General features: G+C 34.8%; 3 protein-coding genes, 1 non-coding gene and 1 pseudogene across 5 annotated transcripts; 2 read left to right on the plus strand and 3 right to left on the minus strand.

Moving 5' to 3' along the window:
- Nucleotides 1–209: 209 nt before the first annotated feature.
- Nucleotides 210–3100, plus strand: LOC107022515 (annotated as a pseudogene). The gene has a single exon (XR_001457122.2). The product of XR_001457122.2 is annotated as a chaperone protein ClpB1-like (transcript).
- A 150-nt stretch (nucleotides 3101–3250) lies between these two features.
- Nucleotides 3251–3323, plus strand: TRNAR-CCU. Its single transcript has one exon. It is a non-coding gene; the product is annotated as a tRNA-Arg (tRNA).
- A 445-nt stretch (nucleotides 3324–3768) lies between these two features.
- On the minus strand, nucleotides 3769–8357 carry LOC107022516. Its single transcript, XM_027917614.1, has 2 exons — nucleotides 6548–8357; nucleotides 3769–4054 (listed from the first exon to the last, which is right to left on the minus strand). The coding sequence occupies exon 1, from the start codon at nucleotides 7054–7056 to the stop codon at nucleotides 6550–6552; it is 507 nt and encodes a 168-aa protein (XP_027773415.1). The 5' UTR covers nucleotides 7057–8357; the 3' UTR covers nucleotides 3769–4054; nucleotides 6548–6549.
- Nucleotides 8358–10225: 1868 nt separating this feature from the next.
- Nucleotides 10226–16353, minus strand: LOC107023729 (eukaryotic translation initiation factor 2 subunit beta). Its single transcript, XM_015224510.2, has 10 exons — nucleotides 16208–16353; nucleotides 15392–15444; nucleotides 14329–14437; nucleotides 14068–14120; nucleotides 13568–13622; nucleotides 13403–13491; nucleotides 12751–12896; nucleotides 11509–11651; nucleotides 11264–11349; nucleotides 10226–10512 (listed from the first exon to the last, which is right to left on the minus strand). The coding sequence occupies exons 2-10, from the start codon at nucleotides 15428–15430 to the stop codon at nucleotides 10435–10437; spliced, it is 798 nt and encodes a 265-aa protein (XP_015079996.1). The 5' UTR covers nucleotides 15431–15444; nucleotides 16208–16353; the 3' UTR covers nucleotides 10226–10434.
- Nucleotides 16354–21034: 4681 nt separating this feature from the next.
- On the minus strand, nucleotides 21035–22586 carry LOC107023434 (pathogenesis-related genes transcriptional activator PTI6). Its single transcript, XM_015224128.2, has one exon. It carries the CDS (start codon nucleotides 22113–22115, stop codon nucleotides 21369–21371), a length of 747 nt encoding a protein of 248 aa, XP_015079614.1. The 5' UTR covers nucleotides 22116–22586; the 3' UTR covers nucleotides 21035–21368.
- Between the last annotated feature and the right edge of the window lie 487 nt (nucleotides 22587–23073).

The raw sequence follows: 23073 nt of genomic DNA on the forward strand, positions 1-23073 counted from the left end.
TTGACTTTAATTTAAGTTTAACTCATTAGATTCAGTAATATATTAATTACATGATATCTTGAATGAGGCAGAAGAAGTTATCACACAACCGCTTTGATAAAAGGACTTCACATAATTACACATTTACTATAATACAAATATGTTTATAACACTAAACTTCATATCTAAAATTAATATTGTAAAAATGTTCAACATTTAGAAAGTGCGAATTGGTGGTGTAACACTATTTACACACATTTTATTCTTTCTCTTAGAAGAACAAATCAATAGGAAGTGTCTTGTATTGAAAGACAGAGTAATTGATGATGAATAATCCTGAAAATTTTACTGACAAGACAAATGAGGCTGTTGGTGAGGCACATGAACTGGCTGTATCAGCAGGGAATGCTCAGTTGACACCTCTGCATATTGCTTTGGTTTTATTATCTGATCACAGTGGTATTTTCTGGCAAGCAATTGTAAATGCTGCTGGTATAGAAGATACAGCTAATGGTGTTGAAAGGGTGTTTAATCAAGCTAAGAAGAAAATCCCTTCTCAGTTACCACCACCTGATCAAGTTCCACCAAGTACTACACTTAATAAGGTACTGCTACGAGCACAATCGTTGCAGAAGTCTCGTGGCGATAGCCATTTGGCAGTTGATCTGTTGATTTTAGGCCTTTTGGAAGATTCACAAATTGTTCATCTTTTGAACGACTCTGGTCTTAGTGCAGCAAGAGTGAAATCAGAAGTTGAGAAACTTAGAGGAAAAGATGGAATGGATGTGGAAAGTGCGACCACATTCCAAGCTCTAAACACCTATGGTCGTGATCTCGTGGAACAAGCAGGAAAACTTGATCCTGTGATTGGTAGGGATGAAGAAATTCGAAGAGTGATTCGGATTCTATCGAGGAGGACAAAGAACAATCCGGTGCTTATTGGTGAGCCTGGTGTTGGTAAAACAGCTGTAGTTGAAGGGCTAGCACAAAGGATTGTTCGAGGCGATGTTCCAAGTAATTTGGCTGATGTTAGGGTGATCGCATTGGATATGGGAGCACTCATTGCTGGAACAAAGTACAGAGGTGAATTTGAAGAGAGGTTGAAGGATGTTCTCAAGGAAGTGGAAGATGCACAAGGGAAAGTAACTCTCTTCATTGATGAGATACACTTGGTTTTAGGTGCTGGTAGGATTGAAGGGTCAATGGATGCTGCTAATTTGTTCAAGCCAATGCTTGCTAGGGGCCAATTAAGGTGCATTGGTGCAACAACTCTGGAAGAGTATAGCAAGTATGTGGAGAAGGATGCTGCATTTGAAAGGCGTTTCCAGCAGGTATATGTCGCTGAGCCTAGCATTCCCGATACTATAAGTATCCTTAGAGGGTTGAAGGAGAAGTATGAAGGCCATCATGGTGTCAAAATTCAGGATAGGGCTCTTGTTATTGCAGCTCAGCTTTCATCTCGATACATTACAGGTCGACATTTGCCTGATAAGGCTATTGACTTAGTTGATGAGGCTAGTGCAAATGTGAGGGTTCAGCTTGATAGTCAGCCAGAAGAAATAGATAATCTTGAAAGGAAGAGGATTCAGCTACAAGTTGAACACCATGCTCTTGAAAAGGAAAAAGACAAGGCTAGCAAAGCTCGACTTGTTGAAGTGAGGAAAGAGCTTGATGATTCGAGGGACAAACTCCAGCCTTTGATGATGAGGTATAACAAGGAGAAGGAACGGATTGATGAGCTTCGAAGGCTTAAGCAAAAGCGCGATGCGCTGACCTATGCTTTACAGGACGCTGAAAGGAGATATGATCTTGCCAGAGCAGCAGATCTTAGATATGGTGCCATCCAAGATGTGGAAGCTGCAATAGCCAATCTTGAGAGTAGCACAGATGAGAGTAGAATGTTAACAGAGACTGTTGGACCCGATCAGATTGCGGAAGTAGTTAGTCGCTGGACTGGAATTCCTGTCTCTAGGCTTGGGCAGAATGAGAAGGAGAAATTGATTGGTCTTGCTGATAGATTGCACCAAAGAGTTGTGGGGCAAGATGAAGCTGTTAAAGCTGTTACTGAGGCTGTGTTGAGGTCTAGAGCTGGATTAGGAAGGCCACAACAACCAACTGGTTCATTCCTTTTCTTGGGGCCAACTGGTGTTGGAAAGACAGAACTTGCTAAAGCTCTTGCTGAGCAGCTCTTTGATGATGACAAATTGATGGTCAGAATCGACATGTCCGAATACATGGAGCAACATTCTGTTGCCAGGTTGATTGGTGCTCCACCAGGTTATGTTGGACATGAGGAAGGAGGACAACTTACCAAAGCTGTAAGGAGGCGACCTTACAGTGTTGTGCTTTTCGACGAAGTTGAAAAAGCTCATCCAACTGTGTTTAATGCCTTGCTTCAAGTGTTGGATGATGGTAGATTAACTGATGGTCAAGGTCGTACTGTTGATTTCACCAACACTGTGATCATTATGACCTCAAATTTGGGAGCGGAGTATCTCTTGTCAGGTACCCGCGAAATGGTCATGCAGGATGTGAGGAAGCAATTTAAGCCTGAGTTACTGAACAGGCTCGATGAGATTCTAGTGTTTGATCCTTTATCACACGATCAGTTGAGGCAAGTCTGCCGTCACCAACTGAAAGATGTGGCAGGCCGTTTAGCTGAGAGGGGTATTGCATTGGGCGTTACTGAGGCCGCATTAGATGTCGTACTTGCACAAAGCTATGATCCGGTGTATGGTGCAAGGCCTATTAGGAGGTGGTTGGAGAAGAAAGTTGTAACAGAGTTATCAAAGATGCTTGTCAAGGAGGAAATTAATGAGAATTCCACAGTGTATATAGATGCCAGACGTGGCGACAAAGATCTAACTTATAGGGTGCATGGAGAATAATGGAGGGCTTGTGAATGCTGCTGCTCAAGCACTGAAGGATTGAACAAATAGAGATGATGAAAGAGGGACAGGTTGAATAACACCATGAAACTTGAATATATATGACTTTGTTACTTTTGTTTAAAATCTCCGACTAAGAAGTGAATGTATCTTCACAAATTCTATTGATTTTGCTCATGTAACTTGAAAATGTCTAAATAGAAAATTGTATTTCCTCTTGAAAAAAAATATTTTAGGGATATTATTTATTTTTTATTATACCGTTTCAATAATAGGTTCACGACATAGAAAAAAACTCTGATTTCTCGTCGCGTTATTGGTATAATGCATCTGTAACGCTCTTGTGTGTATTAAAATGTTTAATGCAGAGAGTAAAAACAAAAGCGCCTGTAGCTCAGTGGATAGAGCGTCTGTTTCCTAAGCAGAAAGTCGTAGGTTCGACCCCTACCTGGCGCGTTGTTTGATTATTTATTTTTTTTATAGCACGTTTTTTTATAATTAAAAAAAATGGAATATGTGCTGCGTTTTTTTTTAAAAAAAATTATTTATATGCTTAATATATGATGCATTTTTTTAGAATTTTTGGAATATGTTTATGGAAACAAACTTCTATGCTCTCCGATGCAAAAAAATTGCGCTTCTATTATATCAGCTCTAGCTTAACTAATGATTCTTAGGTTCATTTATTTAAAAACAACCTCTCTACTACGATATCTCTCTTTACTCCAATAATGCAAATGAAGTCTCTACTTCTATTCTCTCTGTTCTAATAGACAACTGCCTCTTATATATGATTCACAATGTTCATTTATCGGATACAACTTCTCTACCTTCACGACATTCATTTGGAAAAACAAAATTAAATCAACACATCACTCATGGTTAATCATTTTGGTGACTTAGGGTCATCATGAAGCATTGCAACTCTGACTTTCAACTGATCTCTCTCTGCCATTACTGCTTCAAGGATTTTGTTCAATTCTTGGACATGATTGTTCTTCTTGACAATGCTTGCCTTTAGTCTCTGCTTCTATTTTCTCTGCTCTAGCTTGAATAAGAGCCTCCTCTATTGATTCGCAATGTTCATTTGTATATAATCCTCTGCTGAATCTCCAAGTTTTCTTCCAATAACGCCTTTGATGATACCGATTCTTTCTTCACATTACTAAATTCCCCATACCTCAAATTTTTGTTGGGAATTAAACACACAACACACACAAATAATCTAGAGAAAAGAGAAACGGAACACAAACGGGACACACAAGAATTTAACGTGGTTCGGTTTCCCTACTCCACGACTGTAACAGGAGGATTTTATTTCACTTGTGCTACTCTAGAATTACAAATACAAGGATCATATTTATAGGAAAGCCAAATGGTTAACCTAGGGTTTCAGTAATGGGTCGGGCCGGCTCACAAGCCTCCACAAAGCCCAACAATCTCCCACTTGGAGGCTTGAAGAATTTCAACTGTCATCCACTTAGAACACTTGTATGTCTAGTAATCTTTTTCAACTCTCTCCTGCTACAGCGGCCTTCTCATCAGTCAACTGAAAGGCCCGTTGAAGCTCCCCGAAGCTTCAACACATCAGTCACGGCTGAAACTGCCCTTGACTCGTCCTCGGTCCCTACCGGCTCCCACTTGAGACACGAACTGCCGGATCCTAGAACTCCCTGAGAACAAACACTCTCCATACTCAGCAAGAAATTTTCTGGAGACGTATCAACAGCTGGAATACTGGTTCTCTTGACCCACTGTCTTCTAGGAGCCTTGGCTGAAGCACGGCCGGTGCTCCCACTGCCACAAACGCCTCTGACTGGTCTTCCTGAACCTTTCCTTGCTCGTTCATCCTGAATCTGACCTGTGGCTCTGGGTTTCTTTCTTGCAAAGACAACCTTCTTCTGCCCACGAGATTCTGTGAACCGGACTTTGTTTTTCTTCTGAACTGGGACGGTCACTCCCTCAGACGGTAATCCGACAATATACAACGATCCTCTTTTTGTTCCACGAGCCATGACAAGATTGCCCCTCACGACCTTCCACTGCCCATTTCCGAACTTCACATGATGTCCCTGTTCATCCAACTGCCTAACAGAAATCAAACTTTTCGTCAAGCTTGGAACAACTCTGACATCCTTCAAGGTCCAGAAACCGACTGGCGTCTTCAGCACCATGTCACCCATGCCCGTAACATCAAGAGCTCTATCGTCTGCAAGCCTTACCTTTCCAAAGTCTCCAATAACCAGATTCTGCAATGCTTCACTGCTGTGGGTAGCGTGAAAAGAAGCACCAGAATCCATGACCCAGGAATCCACATTGCTCTCCGCGCAACAGATAAACAAATCCTCGTTGACGCTGTCTTCTGCAATGTTGACTTGTTTGTCTTTCTGGCATTGATTCCTGAAATGCCCCACCTCCTTGCAGTTCCAACATGTTACACCTGAGCCATCCCGAGCCTTTGACTGACTCCTTCTTCGGTTCCTGCTCCCACTACCTCTGTTATTTCCTCTGCCTCTGACGACGTTTAGCATATCACCTGATGATTCTCCAGAACTCCTTCTTCTGACATCCTCGCCAAGAACGAGATCACGAATCTTCTCAAAGGTGAATCCATTAGGTCCCACTGAACTGGCAACTGCTGTAACCGTTCCGGACCAACTGTCAGGCAATGATGATAACAGTAGTAAAGCTTGAACTTCATCATCGAACTTAATGCCAACTGACAAAAGTCTGGCTAAGATCGAATTCAATGAGTTGATGTGCTCGGTAACTGAACTGCCTTCCTTCATCTTTGTGTTCACCAACTCTCTAATCAGAAAAATTTTGTTTGCTGCAGATGGCTTCTCGTACATGTTAGACAAGGCTTCCAAGATGCCTTTCGCTGTCTTCTCCTTAAGAATGTTGAACGCAACATTCTTGGTCAACGAGAGTCGGATAACTGACATAGCTTTCCGATCCAAAACTGCCCACTCTGCATCAGACAATTTTCCTTGCTTGTCACCCAACACTACGTCCAAATCTTTCTGAACCAGCAAATCTTCAATCTGCATCTTCCACCAACTGAAATCTGTACCATCGAACTTCTCAATTCGGAACTTCCCATCTTCTGCCATCTCAAAGGACTTCGGCAATTCCCTTAACGGCGTCTACAGACAGCGGGCGGCGATTTGGACGATGCTCACGATCTGGACGCTCGCGGCTGGATCTGAGGCTCCTCGACGCGGCGGCCAACGGAACGGCGCGACGGACAGCACACGGACGACGGCTGTTCGCACCCTGCGCGGTTCTCCTAGCCGGCTGCTGCTTGAGGTTACCCACACGGTAACGGCGGCTACTCCTCCCTGCACACAGTTCTTCACACAAGAACCCTAGGTGACAATTTCTCACAGTTTGTGTTACAATGTTGTTGAAACCTCGCTCTGATACCAATTGTTGGGAATTAAACACACAACACACACAAATAATCTAGAGAAAAGAGAAACGGAACACAAACGGGACACACAAGAATTTAACGTGGTTCGGTTTCCCTACTCCACGACTGTAACAGGAGGATTTTATTTCACTTGTGCTACTCTAGAATTACAAATACAAGGATCATATTTATAGGAAAGCCAAATGGTTAACCTAGGGTTTCAGTAATGGGTCGGGCCGGCTCACAAGCCTCCACAAAGCCCAACAATTTTCACCCCCTCAACTCTGAAACACCTTCCAGCTCTTTGTAAAGGTTCTCTATCATATCGCGTAGTTCAGCCTCCAACTCATCATCAGTCCCTTCATAATCATTGTCACTCTGTGTATCTGAGTCTTGTACGAACTCCCATGGGACCGAATTACACTTAAACATGACAGTTGGATGTTTACTAATTTTTCCTTTGATGTGATGATTAATCCCTTTATCAGAAACACCTCGTTTTAGTTGCTTAGAGCCTTTGTACTCATGATGATTTGGCTGCTTAGAGCTTTTGACTGAAGTAACATTGGATTGTGATGGAATAAGATCTGAATTAGGAATGTAGTTCAGAAGCTCTGTTGCCCCGTGATTATGGCGCTCAGCCAATGAACAGTGTATGTTGTAGCATTTTACAACAAGGTTGATTAATTCTTTTCTACTCTCAGAATACTTTTTATCAAATGACTCTGCATTTGAATCTTCAATCATTTTCAGCATCCTTGAAACATTCCGGTTCATCTCTGAAATATCAAAGTCATTTTCTCTATTCAGACTACAATTCTAACTAACTAAGTCTAATGCAAATTGCAAAGATATAACATTCAAAAGACAAACAAGGGGTTTCTGTAAAAGTCATGTAATGACATTAACCTTTGACAATCCGTTTGAAAAATTAACTCTCCTATATAATGTTCTGCTTGAAAAATATTCACCATCTTTTGGAGTGATTATGGAAATTAGTTAAAATATAAGAATTTTTTTTTAACTCTCCAAGAACTTATTAGTTATATGAGGGCTGAAGAGGCGAACTGTCTCAAAGATAAGATGAAAGAACTTTCTTTAATTATTCTAAAACTAATCTTGTTGAATATTATGGTACTGTTATGAAAGACAGCTTCAAAGGCAAACAGAAGAAAATCTCGAAAAAGAAACTTATGAAAAAGAAAAATCAATTCAACAAGTCGTAGAGTCAAATTCAAAAGTTTAAGGGTTCTTGCTTTGTTTGTGAAAAAGTTGATCATAAGTCTGCCAAGTGCTTTCAAAGAAAAGGGCAGGACTCAAAGCAGGAAGGACAAAGTGATGTCCAAGTTGATCTTGTTAATGGTAATGAAGTGATTGTCGTTGTAGTCATTGAGGCAAATCTGGTGGCTAACAAAACTTACTGGGTGCTAGACACAGGTGCTTCAAGGCATTTCTGTGCCAATAAAAATTTATTTCATGACTTTGAGGAGTCCACTGATGAAGAGTCTGTTTCCATGGATAACTCCACTATTATTGGAGTTATGGGTAAAGAAAAGGTTTTACTTAAACTAACTTCTGAAAAGACACTATTCTTGAACAATGTTTTGTATGTTCCTTCCCTCCATAGAAACTTAGTTTCCAGAGCCCTTTCAACAAAGTAGGCCGGCCTTAAACTTGTTTTTGAAACTGATAAAATAATTATTTCTCGTGGAGGAGATTTTTTTGGGAAAAAATATCTTAGTGGAGGATTATTTGTATTAAACATTGTTCAAGAGATTGTCAATAGTGGAAGTATTTCAAATAATGCTTATATTGTTGAGTCTATAAATTTGTATTGTGGTAGATTTGGTCATGTTAATATTTCTTCTATTGAAAGACTTAGAAAAATAAGTAAATAAGTATTCCCACAACTCCCGAACAGTAAATAAGTATTCCCACAACTCCCGAACAATGAAAATAGACAGTAGTGGATTGAAGAGTTTGAAAAAACTATATGTTTGTGTGTTCGTTTTTGCTTGTAAATGACTAATACTATGGAAGATATAACTGGAAGAAAATTATATTTTTCTTTTAGAAAAAGTTATAACTCAAATATGGTAAAACAATCACGGTAAAACCTTAACAAATTCTCCAAAAATGATGATTTTGAAATTTCACTAATATTTATAGTTAAGTGACTTTTGAAGTAAAATCAAAATTAAGTCACTTTTAAGTAAAACACTTAGGGATCGTTTGGTATAAAGACTATAATGCAGACATTTGTAATGTATATATTATTTTTATTTTCATTAAGTGTTTGATTCATTGTTTCCAACCTAATCTTGTATTAGGTTTAGAACTCTACATAAAATATTTCTTTTTCTATTATACCCTTAAGTTTTTATGGGATATTTTATTTCGTGTAATTGGGTCAAGGGTTGATGATAACATGGGGACAATATTATCTTTTTGTGGCCTTCAAACTAATTAGAAGAAGAATAATTTTGTCATCATTTTTGCTATTTTCTCATTTGAATTATTTGAGAATAAAGCTCTACAAAAATCTTCTTTACAATTACACTTTAAATTTTTGTAGGATTTTTTATTTTATTTAATAAGTCAAGTTAAATATTAAAATATATATAAAACAATTGTTCTTAATTTTGAGGTGATGTGCCACTACGAAGGATCTTGATAGCACGACGTATTTTTAATTTTTTTGTTAGACAAAATATTACCTTAAACTTTAAATATATTTAAGCCTGCTTAAATTGTTCAAATACTTGAAACTTATTTTTTAAAAATTAAATAAATAAATAGTTCAAGTGGTCAATCATCTAACTGCATTTAAAAAGAAAAAGAAACCAAAAAGACAAAAAAAAAAATCAACTCAATATAGCAAACCATACATGGAGAAAAAAAATGTTAGTTTGTGAAATCATGAAATTACACTGAATGGATTTAATTTAATCATGGAATTATTTTAATTAGGGGTGTCAAATGGGCGTGTTGGGTTGAAATTGAAAACATTACAATGGATTGAATAGAAATGGGGTTGGATCTTGACCCGCCCAAGTTCACTTTGAGCTTAACTCAAACCTTCAAACAAACACTATTATAAAGTCGTTTTTAAGTATGGATCATAGTTTGGATAATTCTCAGTCTCACAAACAGATCTATAAAAACTCTCTTGGACTTGATTAAATCAATCTGTTGTTAAGTATTAAGAAAGGGCCAAAAATATCTTTCAACTACTCGAAATAGCAACGTGTTAAGACTTTCTCTTGGACTTGAATATATGTGTCATTTTTTATTGATAAGGGTATATGCGTTTGCAATAATTAGACAAATGGGACGCGGAGCAGTAAATGTGAAACGTATATCGGACGTCGGTGGTTGAATTGGTAGGTTTCATTGATGTTTCATCTTTTGACTATTCTTCACAACTCTATTATTAAGCCATCAGCAATAACATGGTTAGTGTGTGTGATCCCACAAGTCAATTTGAAGAAGATAGTAGAAAAATTATGGTTGAATTGGTACGTTTCACTGATTTTCATCTTGACTATTCTTCACAATTCTATTACCAAGTTAATTTTGATTTTTCAATTTCTATTTTAAAATGCTTTTTCTTAAACTAAAAGCTTTATCAACCAACCTCAACTTTGAGAGGAAAAAAAGAAGAGGATTTTCTCCAAGGAGAACATTTAGGCCACAAACAGGCTTGTGATTCGTTAATTTGTCTAAACATTCTTCACAGGAACAAGTGAAAGAAGAAATCAACTTTCTATCTTAAAATTATGGATGTTTTATTAATGCTTATCAAAAGTTACATTTCATAGTTTCATAACCAAAGTGACCTCTGGATGCAAATCACTACAAAGATTATGTGATCATCATCTACTGCACACAAAAGGCAAATATTTGTGGCCATCTTCGGCCATTGCATGTCCAACAAGATTAGCAGTTGAATATAAGAGGAAAACAAGTATAAGCCACATTTTATAGAAATAAACAAGATAACATCTCCCAACAAAGTAAATCTAAACCAACTCTCTTCATAAGCAAAGTTGCACCAAACTTCAATAAGTCTCCTCAGGTTAAACACAAAGCAAAACATACAAAACTCCAACATACTCTATTATGACAAGATATTCAATCCCCAAGCCGTATGTATCAGGTCCCAGCTTTCCGACGTCCAACACGAGCAACGAAACCAGCCTTGATAGGAGCAACTGATCTTCCAGAGCCACACTGCAAGAAAATAAACAAAACAAAAACTAGTTAACATGAGAAATAAACAATTTAAAGCTAACTTGTTTTCCGTTATTCAATATTTTCCTAGTACCCTTTTCAAATTGGAAGAAAGAAACAAGAGAGAAGGAAAAATCCAAACAATTCTTAAAAGTGATCCAGTAAAATAAGAAAGCAGCCATTTTCCTCTTTTTTATGGTAAATAGCAGGCAGGGTTGAAAGAGATACGGAATACTAAAGCCTTCTTGTTTTTTGATTGGTTAAGAGATGGGAATACTAAAGCATTCTCGAAGGTAGAACAGATAGCACATGATCAAAAAGCATAAACAACTCATTCAAGAAAAGCAACCCAGTAAAAAAAAAAGAAAAAAATAGCAACCCAGTATAAATAAATTAATATAAAGGGAAGGCCTGAGATCTCATATTACTAAGATATATGATCTGGCAATTGAAACTTCACATTTTGTCAGAGGATGTCCCAGAGGTAGAGCCTAGAATCTAGAAGCACCAGCACTTGCTCAACGAAAGCCCAATGAGAGAACTCTATACACCCCACTCACCCTGCACCGCATGGATTCAAAGGAAACAACCTAAAAGTACATAGACAGTCACCTGCCACAAAGTCTTATTCTCTATTTGTCTAATGGAAGAAAAATTGGAGCACAAGTTACAAAGATATGCTTTTACATTCACAAAGTGAAAGTTGAATGCAGATAATTAATGGATATCGCACATCTATTTGAATAAATACCTTCTCGCATCGGAGGAAGAAAAGACGGTTCTCTTTTGAAAGGATAGTATCTGGACTTTTACAGCCGTTGCAAATGACATACTCATCTGAAAGAAAAAGAACATTGCCGAGAAAAGGCTGTTAGATCGTAGGATGCAGAAGCGCATACAAAGCACTATTTACTAATATATAAAAACAGAAAGAATGCCATCTCCAAATAGCTGCAGCCTGCATATATAGATCAGGGATTGATAACTGGAACTTACTGACATATCGGCGGAGGATTCCTTCAAAATTCTTAGGAGCAAATCTTCCCTTGATGACCAATCTTTGCTGCCCGTCAAGTGATCCACTAGTCCCCATTTCAGCCAGCAAGAAAGTCATAACATGCTCAGGCTGCCTATGCATCCTGTAAATAGGAAACAATTAATCAAGCAGTGCAATCAGGTATTAACATACAGAAAGATAAACTGACCAAAACTCACAGGGAATCCAATGATAACCTTTCATTAGTGATACCACTATAACACATTACTATCGATCATGTGACATTATACAGCATGATAGTTTCGAAGACCAACTTCAATCAAAAATTAGATTTTAACCCATGATCAGTTTTGTAAAATCAAACTAAGCACCTAAAAGCTCGATCAATTATAATAAACTAACTATATTCTTCAAATTCACACGAAATACAATTGTGTGAAACAAATTTCAGATAGAGAAAGAGCCAGTAGCTAGAGTTACACACAAGCTACTTCAGTGCAGCAATATTCCATCATATAAACAGTTTGATGTTTGAGCCGGCTTGAGTATTTATGATGCAGGGAGTGGTTTCCCACAGAAATTGATAATTTCAGAGTACACAAGATTCCATATATATTTGGTGTTTGAGCCAACTTGGGTTATTATAATGCATTGCTTGGTTTTCCACAGTAACTTATAATTTCCAGTTGCAGTTATTAGATTGAAAGCCAAACAAATTATGCACATATTTCTGTAGCGTCACATGGTGGTGTTCCAAGTTTTAAGGTTCCACTTTCTATAGATAAGAAGATGTTACTGCATTGGTCCGAAAACTAATTGGCACTATTGAGTTAATACCTGTCTCAGGAACACAGTAGCAGGGTTATCTGAGTTAGTGAAATCATTTTGGCAAATAAATATGCAGGTTTCTACGGAAATTTCATATTTTAACTAAGTTAAAACAACTAATGTCAATTCTTAGACAAAGCTATGTAAAACAAGACTATTTATATTGAGATGGGTGAATATGGTAGTCACTACTCATCACTAGCAATTGTAAGTTGTGAGGAAATTGGCAAAGGTGCAAAGACCATCTACACATTATTACTTACTAAGCAATTAGCATATGATCCCTGTCATCAAAACAATAAAAACTACACACATACATGATGCTGAACATAAAACATTCAATCAAAAACAAGTCGATAACAGTAATTGATGCAAAGGCTACAAGGAAAGAAAACCAAGTGAAAAGAACTTACGTCTTGCAAAGATCCATGAAATTCACAAACACAGTTTTCTTTGTGCCTTCACGAAGAACCTGAGGGGGCCTCATAACAGTCCTTCGCCTATCTCCAGCAAGCTCGGGATTGTTCTCACGGAGAATATTGAATACTCTGCCCAGAAGCTGCAGAATCAAAAAGCGAAATTCAATTGTCATTTAAAAAAAAAGCCTAAAATCAAACAAATAGTGTGCATCAGGAAACAACAATCAGAATTACGCTACTAGTTCCATATAGCAAACAAAGCAGGCAACCTATGCATGAAGAAGCACAATGGACACCACTTTGCAATATAGTCCTAGAGTCTAGACTTAGCACAGATTCCTTACATTAGAACTGTATACAAATGATAGGGTTATTTAGTTATCCATCAAAGAGTTTACATAAGCATAAGATAACCATCGAAGTACCAAACATTTGACAACTTTTTGAAACTTATGGTGACTTGGTTACACAAACTACACAAGGTTTTTAATTGTATGCCTGGACTGGTTCTGTGAGGTTGTAGTGATGCATTATTACTCAGCTCAAGTCCATGTGAGGGTAGCTACATATTATCTTGGACAATCGAGTGCATTCTAAAAGTCTCTTATCAGGTATATGCAGAAAATACAAAGAATTAAGAAAATACCTCCTCATATTCATAATCTCGATCTGTTCCCTCCCAAGGTAACTGTTGTAGGACAATTTCTCCAGCTTCTTCATCATCTCCGGGTTGATCTAGAAGAAGAGAGCAGGTTAAATCTCAAAAATTGCCACTATTAAACTCAAGAAAGCTGAAAATTGATGAACTCACCATCTACATCCTCGCCGACACTTTCTTTTTCATCACTCAGGAGATCAGAGTGTGCCTGCACAGTTTTAAAATGGTTTGTGATGGGTCATGACAATGGATCTCAAGAAAATACTCCTAATGTCTTGTATTATTGAGTGAATCACACTAAAACATAATGAGGTCATAAGTTTAAGCCTTTGACTATTTCTGTGGCATTTTAACCCACGCGAAATCTTATACTGATAAAACTGACCGTATTATGTGTCAGGGGAGTTCAAAGAAATGGGTTTCTTGAGATACATAAGAAAGCAAAAAAAACAAGCTTCCCTTAATCATCTCTTCACTCCCACCCTCTTTTTCTGTACCCTCTACGTGTAAACATTCATGTTCCTATTGCACCATTTAGTCCTCCACCAGTGTCCTCTTCCAGGAGAGGTTGGAGCCAGAAAATAGATGAGGGGGCAAGGTATTCATGGATAATTCAATCAAAACAAATTCATGTGGAATTGAACAAAACTAACCGGCTTCTTCTTCTTCTTTTTACCAGAAAACGTAGCCTCAAGGCCCTCAGAAACTGCAAAGAAAACAATTGAGAGAAATCACATTCAAGTTTCAGATATTCTTCAGTAGTCTTTCTCTTCAGATGGTGTGTGCATGTGAGAGAATGCATCTTTTTGGGGATTTTGGGGAGGGGGCAAGAGATTGACTATGCAACTATACACTACCATCTCTCTTAAGGTTATGGAGAAAATTAGGTGAAACCAGGTTTTACAACTAAATACCAGATAAATTCTCAGTTTTTTCCGCCAAGCTATCAACAGAGTCATCTGCCGGATCTTGAATTACGACCTTCTTCTTTTTCTTCTTTTTTGTAGGATCAAAAGGTGCTATCTGCAAATGTATAGAAAAAGAAGGAAAAGATAATGAAACCAATGTAGCAACCACACAAAATAGGCTCAGTGTGATATCAACAACAATCAATTTGAAAATCGAGGTAAAACTAATCAACTGTTCTGTGTTGTTCAATTGAATGTAACTGAAGAGGTAAGCGACCAACACCATTTCTATCTACAGTTTGAGATGACAACAATGGCTACAACCTAAGGGGTACCACATAATCCCTCCCCTGCAAATACACCCCTAGAAAAAGCATAAGAGACTCCATGCTAATGGGGCCACAAGAGGAGCTCCATAGAAGCACAACTATTAGTTTTTAGATATTTTTGCAATTAAACCAACCAACACAACTTAGGTTGCAAGTGAATCCTGTGGCATTACTGTTAACATTAAATTGTGTAGTTCAGTGATCCTATTAACAAATATCCAAGATATCAGAATGTTGGAAGCCAAACCAGACACTGTTTGAAGAGATGATGTGAACAACGGACATCAGAAAACCTAAGCACTTTGTCCTGACAACTAAAATATAAAAATTCTCAAGGACTTAAGTTACAAAATGCCGACATTGTAAAGTTTAATACTGTCTATAAACTTCAATCATTTGTATAAGGTTTCTTACTATCTTTTCAGGTAACAAATATATGTCTATTATAAACCATTACTTATTGGTTGGCTTTTTAAATTGTCTAAGCATTCTTTGCAAAAAAATAAAATAAACTCAATCCTTAATTAGGGGTTCTTATTTAGTGTGCCTTTTTGTTGGTTAAAACTCTTCAAGAAGTATACACACTGCATGGCACTTAACGCAAGGAATTATTATTTTCATAGTCATGCACAAACAGAAAGAAATTACCAAGAGATAATGCAAACCGATATAGCAAATACCGAAACTTCAAACAACAATACTCTAAAGAGGAACACAGGCAGAGGAAAAGCTGAACTTACATCAGCTACCAACTCGTTTTGATTCTCTTCTTCAGCCATGATTGCACTAAGATCTACACCAATACGAACCAACAAATTAGTTAACACACAAAACAATAATATGGAGTAATATCAGCCACCTAAACCCTAAATCCTTGTAACTTTTTCATATGCGCAAAAACCTTAAAAACTAATGCAGACTATCACAATCATCCAAAAATATATAACATCAAAAAATAGCTCCAGAAATTCACCTTTTTTCAGATAAATCCTCACAGGCAAAAACAATGAATATAATGAGTATTGTTTTATCGCACATAAACCCTAATTCCTTGTAAGTAACTTCTATAGATGCTGGAAAATACATAAAAACTAATTCAAACTATCGCAATACTCAAAAATAGAATAAATTGTAACAATAGCTCCAGATTTGCCTTGTATCGAATAAATTCACTCAGGCGAAAGACAAAACATGATTGTAATGTGTATTATTAATCGCACTAAACCCTAATTCCTCATAAGTAACTTATCTAGATGCTAAAAATAACATAAAAACTAACGCAAACTATCACAATACTCTAAAAATAGAGAAAAATCGTAAAATAGCTCCAGAAATTCACATTGCTTCACATAAATTCAAACATACATAAAAAAGGAACATGAATGTAATATGTATTATTACTCGCACATAAACCCTAAATCGTTCTAATTAGCTATCCTAGATGCTCAAAATACATAAAAGTTAATCCAAACTATCAAAAACAACAAAAAATAGAGAAAATCATAACAATATCTCCAGAAATTCACCTTGTTTCAGATAAGAGATGAGAAGCTAACCTTTCAATCGGATGATTCGTTTATCTTCGCGGCCGATGGGAATGCAACGCTTTCTCTCTGTGGATACTATTGGGAGAGTAGTGTTTCTATTGCCCTTATAAGTATCTCAGTTTTGGGCTACTTACTTGGGCCGCAAGGCTGTTCGATACCACTTGGGCCGCAAAGCTGTTCGAATTGAAATAAAAATATATAAGTTGAAAATAATAATTTTATGCCATCACTTTTTAATTGGTAGAAAAAAGAAATAACAAAGTTACTTTTAAAATTATATTAGTATTAATTTGTGTTTGCTATAGACACTTATTTCTACTTTAGCTTTTAAAATTATATTAGTATTAATTTGTGTTTGCTATAGACACATTTCTACTTTAGCTTTTAAGTAATTGCGTGTGTATAAGAATTTAAAGGGTGTGAAACTTAATCCAAATTTAATGTATAAGTATATTAGAAAATTAAATTTGTAATCTATTGATTTATTATCGTATAAATACAGAATAATTTACTTAAACATAAAAATTGTAGATTGTAATTCTATCTCACATCACTTCAGATGCATATTATTAACTTCACAAAAATCTTTAATCAATTCTTTTTTTTTTTTTACTCGTCACTCATTATTTTTGTTAAAAAGCTAATTGCAAGCGAAATGTGTATAAGATGCCTTAGTTGTTGATTTAGAAAAAGATTATACTTCATCTATTCCATATTAAATGATAACTTTTTTTCTAACATATGATTAAACAAAAACTATATTTATATATTTAAAAAATCATTATTTTTCTTTTGTATATTACACTTTCTACTTGATGTTGCTGACCTAGGGCATAAAACATACCATTTGAAAAAGAAAGATGAGATTTAGGGGAATAGAATACAGAAACAAATTCACGATATCAGATATTTATATTAAATTATGTACTTGTCATAATAAACTAAATTTAATTTTGTGTATATATTGAGTGCGATTAAATATTAGACCAGTCTTGCGTGTACATCGCATGTTCTCATGTCTATATCAGTTGAAGATATAGAAGACGACATTATGACTAAAAAAAAGTCATACAAATATGGCTTCCTTAAACTTAACGTGCTTTGCTTTGTGGAAAAGTTTGAATTGTTTTACATGAAAAAGACATAGAGAAGACTCTTGTAGGAACTACAAAGTCTTTATGGAGTTGTAATTTGTCTTGAATCTAATCATCAATATACACACCATGCTAGTTGAATTTTGTGAATCATATAAAACTTTTAAAAAAATTTCCTCTAGTAAAATGCATGTTTAAACACAACATCACATTTTAAAAATTATAAATTCACAAAAAGAGAAATTTAAATTTTTATGTTTCAACTTCAAAATTTATAGACAAGCAATAGCTTCAACTTCATTAATGTATGGCTAAATTCAATCACTTTTACCAAAAATTCAAACATAAAAAAACTTTAATCATATGAAGTTTGGAACGTTATAAATAATGATATACCCCATAAAAATTTACAACTTCTCTTCTTTCTTTTTCGTCATTAGTCATTTTTGGAAAGATTAACAATGAGATATGACATAAATAAGTCAGAAATTAATTTTTTTTTATTATTATTCACAATGTATCAATTTAATTCACTTTTACTTTAGAAAAATAATTTTTTTTTCAATATAAATATTCGATCTCGATCACGTCAGATACAATAAAATTATGGGCCATAGAACTACCCAAAGCACTAATCTTGTAAAGCCTCTTGGGTTCTACAATGATTACACATTTGCATGTATTAACTTGATGATTGGGTCCAATTGATTTTTTCTATTTTGAATCTTTTTTAGTTAACTTTTATTGAAGGTGGCTCAATAAGGCACATAATTATTGTTTGTTGGTGTCTATATGAATGGGTCATATGCATCATGTATTATATTTTAAATGATTTAAAGTAAATTTAAGATTTAAAGTTAAAGTATTTAAATAATCAATCTACTCGGAATTTTTTATGATAGAGATTGATCCCCCATAATTTTAACTTCAAGTACTTTGACCCATGCATGTTTAACTTAATCTAAATACTTTACCACAAATGTTAACTGTTTTAATCTATTTTTTTACTTGACTCATGATTATTTTTGACGGTTTCAATCTATTTCTATATTGTCTCATAATTACTTTGACTGCTTCAATATTTAAGCTTCGTTAGGATTTCTAGAATCCACTTTATTCGGAATCTTAATTCGCGTTAGAAAAATAACTTTTTTTTCAAGAAGATATTTTAAATATTTCATTGTTAATTATTCGTAAAGAAATTAAGAAATCAATTATCATCTTCCTTAAATCTGAAGTTAACATTTTGAAATCTCACAAGTCATAAACATTGAGGATGTTCTCAGAACAATCAAGATATTAAATATTATCTTTCTTAAAACTATAAGTGAATATTTATAAAAATCAAATATATCGAAAGAAATTGAGTCCAAATCTTCATACACTAACAATCCTCAAAATACTAACAAATTTCAAAATAAAAAATCAATGAATAAACAAGCTTATAATAATCACAAATGATCATCACTAAAATATATATTTTACTTGTAATTGTGTTCAATTTTCATCACTTTAAAATTTATCAAAAATGTCATATCAAACGAATAATATCTGGTCAGTGCTTAAACAAAAGTAAGAAAAAATAATGATTGCATTATTGGTTTAGTATATATATATATATCCTCATGTTTTTCTTATGACAATTATTTGATTAAAAAAAATCAACTCCACAATAATATAATAGACACTTTGATTTTCTAAAATAAAGGAATATACAGTTAATATGAAGTGGATTTGCCAAAAGAAGGGACACATCTAAAAGTGACAATTTCCTTAATTTCTGATTATATTATATTATACAGATAAAAAAAAATCAAAATTAAAAATATCAATTGATCAGTCAACTAAGAAACCGACTATACTTATTAAATAAATTATTATATTGCCTGTCTATTATCATTATTATAGGTCCCTATAATTTGTTGCGCCATAGTAAAAAGTCAATAGTCTCAATTCTATTATAATAAATTCCACTTTCACAATTTTTGCGATAAGTTAAATAATGAGTGTTTCACCCGGTGTTGTCAAACACATTAGGGTAGAGCGTATCAAAAACGCTTTAGAGCGTGAATTAGAAATGTATATTTATAAGATGTAGGTTTAAAAATTTGAGGCATAAGTCTCAAGTATAAAAATGTAAATTTTCAACGTAAAAATATATGATCGGATATTTTTAATTTTTAAATATATTTTTTTGCTATAAATTATATTTTTATTATTGGTGTAATGACGTTTTTTCAAATATAATTATAATACTATTTTTAAATGTCATTGAAAGATTTAGTTTTGCTTATTGTATTAGTAAAATTGAATATACGTGAGAGATGAGACTACGTTTCGTGTCTCGGGGCTTACGTCTCGTCCTGTACGGTATAAAACGTTTCGCTTCACGCCCCGATTTTAAAATATTAGTTCCACTTTCACACTTACTTAGAAATTTTGAATTTGAATCTCGAGTATGAAGAAAATTCTAATGAAAGCGTCATCTTTATATAGATTTTACGGTGAGTAATTCAAATTTAGTCAGGACATTAATGTAGAGTCGTGGATTTTAGAAATAAAGTCGACAACATGCTACAATAAATTATATTATTACAAAAAATATATTATATTATCCATTTATATAATTAAAATTAAATCCAATTGTAATAAGTGGAAAACTTAAGTGGAAGGCGGCTATATATATAGTTGCTTTCGGATCAATTTGGTCACCAACCAATAGACCCTACTAAATCCTATTTCTTCGTATTTATCTTATTTTTCCAACTTTTTAATTTATTCAATTATTTTTTTTCTTTCATATATTCTCAATTTCAAAATACGTGGTGTTTTTTAATTAATAAAATTAATATTGTTTGATACACACGTTTTGACATCATCAAAAATTACTTTAACTTATTTTTAGAATTGAGTAATTTTCTTACTAAATATATCTATTATTCAAGTCAAAAATACAACTTATTTTAAAATGGAAATGTTAAATTTTTTTATTTGTGGAATTTCTATCACTCCTTAGCCGCCCTGACTTTGTGGTTGTGCTATAACATTGAAAATTCAACATCTATTTGTTAGTAGCTACGTGTCACACATATATAGCTTGAAAAATGAAATATTTAAATAAAATGTAACATTGAATAATATTGACGTCGTTTCGAAGGGGACATCCAATAATAAAATATTTAAATATATTTTAGTGAATAAAATATTTTTTAAAAATTTAATCTCAACATATGAATTTGAAGGAGTTAGAAATGACTGTAATGAGTAATATCATTAATTTCTTCTATTTACATTAAATAAAAGACAGCAAATTCTTAATTTTAAAGAGTGTATCTTATGGTCAACTTTTTTCCACATACATTGACAAAGTAGCAAGTTTTTAAAATTCTTTAGTCACTAGAAAGATTAAATATTACTATTGTAATATTAATAATAATGATTATGTTTTAGATCTCAAACAAGATAAATTTAATTTTTAAATTTTCAAAAATCTTTCTCATTTCATTGAACACGTCTTTTTAGATTAGCACATTGCTCTCACAATATATTATTTAGTATCGTAGCTTTGTTAGCTATTTATAATTTTATATAATAGACCTAAAAACAATTTGTTTCCCGTTCAAATTTTTTACACGTCCAAAAAAATAAGTGCACATAATTATAACGTTAATGCTCAAGAAGCATCATCTTAAAAAATCTAAAGGGGTATAATATTGATTATTTTTTTTACGAATAAAACTTATATTTCCAATAGAATTCAATTTTACATTTTCAACGTAAAAATGATAAGTTATTTTTTTTCAGAATCATAAAATACACCTCAATCGTAAAATACACACATCCCCCTTCACTCTCCTTATCTTCATCGTTAATTAACTCAATTTCACCCTACAAAATTTTTCATATTACAATATTCACCTACAATTAACAGAAAAATAAAAACAAAAATCTCTCACAAAGTCTTATGAATAGAGACTGCTAATCACTATATATATATTCCCGCCAAAAGTGCCACGTCACTAGTCAACTAACCAGTGAACCCATTTGCAAAAATGGACGAAATAGCCCCTCGTACTCTATCGAGCTTCAAGGGCAAAATCGTCAAAGTCAAACTCGCCGAATTCATCGCCGTAGTATTTCTCCGTCATAGCAAAATCCGGCAGCCGGAAAAGTGAATCAACGTCGAAACCAAAAGCATCCACTTCGCAGAACCCTAGATTGTCAAACGGCGCAAAATCATTGTTACAGAGAACTGAGGTGGGTGACAAAGCGACATCGTTTTCGCTTTTATCTCCACCGTCGGCAACAGACTCGGTTTCGGTTTCCGTAACCGTCACCGTTACCTCCGCCGCTGTTGATACCGGAAAATTGGTAACGGCGTCAGGACCTTTGAGCTTAACTGCAGCTTTATCGTAAACGATAGCTGCTTCTTCTGGGGTGTCATAAGTACCCAACCACACCCGTTTTCCGCGGGTCGGGTCCCGAATCTCTGCAGCCCAACGACCCCACGGTCTTTGACGAACGCCTCTAAACTTTTTCCGACGAGTGACGTCAGAATCCGGAGACACCGATCTTCGTTTTCTGTCGCCGATCGATTTGGTTGACGGCATAAGCTTGATCTCCGTCACGTGCCTCTTCACTCTCCGTACAGTATTCCGGCCTTCATCATCGGAAGAATCTGTAGCATCGGCATCTGTAAGTATAATCCTCACAACTCTTTGTAACTCTGAATTGGATTTTTCGTCATGCTCAGAAAAAACATGCTTGTTTGTAGTTACTATGTGTTGAGTGAATTTAATCACCGGAACTGAATTTTCCGTCATGGTATACCAAAAACTTAAAGTTACAGTTCGATTTAAAAGATTTTTTTTTTCAAAGAGCACAAAAAAACATCATCATAAGCTCAAAAAAGAGTACTAAAACAATCAAGAACTGGTTGAAGTGAGTGAATAGTGACCAATATTATTGTATAAAAAGTTTTTAAGTGTCGAAAAAGTTGCAGTGATACAAATGATTTGAGAAACAAGTTGATGAGTGAAAAAAGAAAAAGAGATTAGTTTCTTTGTTGTTTTTGGCGGGAAATAGATCTTTCTACGATATAATTAGAGGTCTAAAGCCAAAAATAGCGAAGAAAAGAGAGGAAGTATAAACAGAGAAGGTTGGAGTTTCACTCTCCACTCAAGATATATAGTGCATGGGACAATAATATACAGCTCTGAAAGGCCACATATACCACGCAGACAAAACAGGTTGGGGCCCCAATTTGGATCCGATTCCACACTGGGACATATACAATGTGAAGCACAACAAAATTTTAAATTTGGATGTAATAAATATAACTTAAAGTATACTATACATATATGCTTTTGTTTTATGTGTTTGTTTATTACCACGTCAAGCTTCCTTCGAAAATGTAGATAAGCACCCTTTACCTTTAATCTCGAGGAAGTATACATGTTTGAGTCATTAAAAAAAAGTAAAAAATATGGAAGTTTCTAGAGAAGAGTAAAAAAAAAAAACAACCTTCCCTGTCAGTCAGTTAGAGTCTCAAGTCAAAAAAGAGGTTATTCGAGAAATTTTAATAACTCAATCGGTTATCTATATGAATTTTCGTGTTATGTTACTCTAACATGATATGTTCTATACTCTATAGACAACTTCAATAATTTAAGAAAAAGTTCGCAACTAGTAGAGAAGTGTTGTGCAAGTGGACTAAAAATGCAGAATGTGGACCAAATGGGTATAGGATCTTCTAGTCCTAATTAGTTTGACACGTATTTA

The sequence above is a fragment of the Solanum pennellii genome, chromosome 6, assembly GCF_001406875.1.
Source record: "Solanum pennellii chromosome 6, SPENNV200".
In the NCBI taxonomy this organism is placed as follows: Eukaryota; Viridiplantae; Streptophyta; class Magnoliopsida; order Solanales; family Solanaceae; genus Solanum; species Solanum pennellii.

What these genes read in the sequence shown, in the direction of transcription:
- LOC107023729 (XM_015224510.2), bottom strand. Translation starts at nt 15,430, where the DNA reads ATGGCTGAAGAAGAGAATCAAAACGAGTTGGTAGCTGAT. An exon ending in AAAACGAGTTGGTAGCTGAT is followed by an intron (nt 14,438 to 15,391) that starts GTAAGTTCAGCT and finishes ATACATTTGCAG; the next exon opens with ATAGCACCTTTTGATCCTAC. An exon ending in AAAAGAAGAAGAAGAAGCCG is followed by an intron (nt 13,623 to 14,067) that starts GTTAGTTTTGTT and finishes AAAACTGTGCAG; the next exon opens with GCACACTCTGATCTCCTGAG.
- LOC107023434 (XM_015224128.2), bottom strand. Translation starts at nt 22,115, where the DNA reads ATGACGGAAAATTCAGTTCCGGTGATTAAATTCACTCAACACATAGTA.
- LOC107022516 (XM_027917614.1), bottom strand. Translation starts at nt 7,056, where the DNA reads ATGAACCGGAATGTTTCAAGGATGCTGAAAATGATTGAAGATTCAAAT.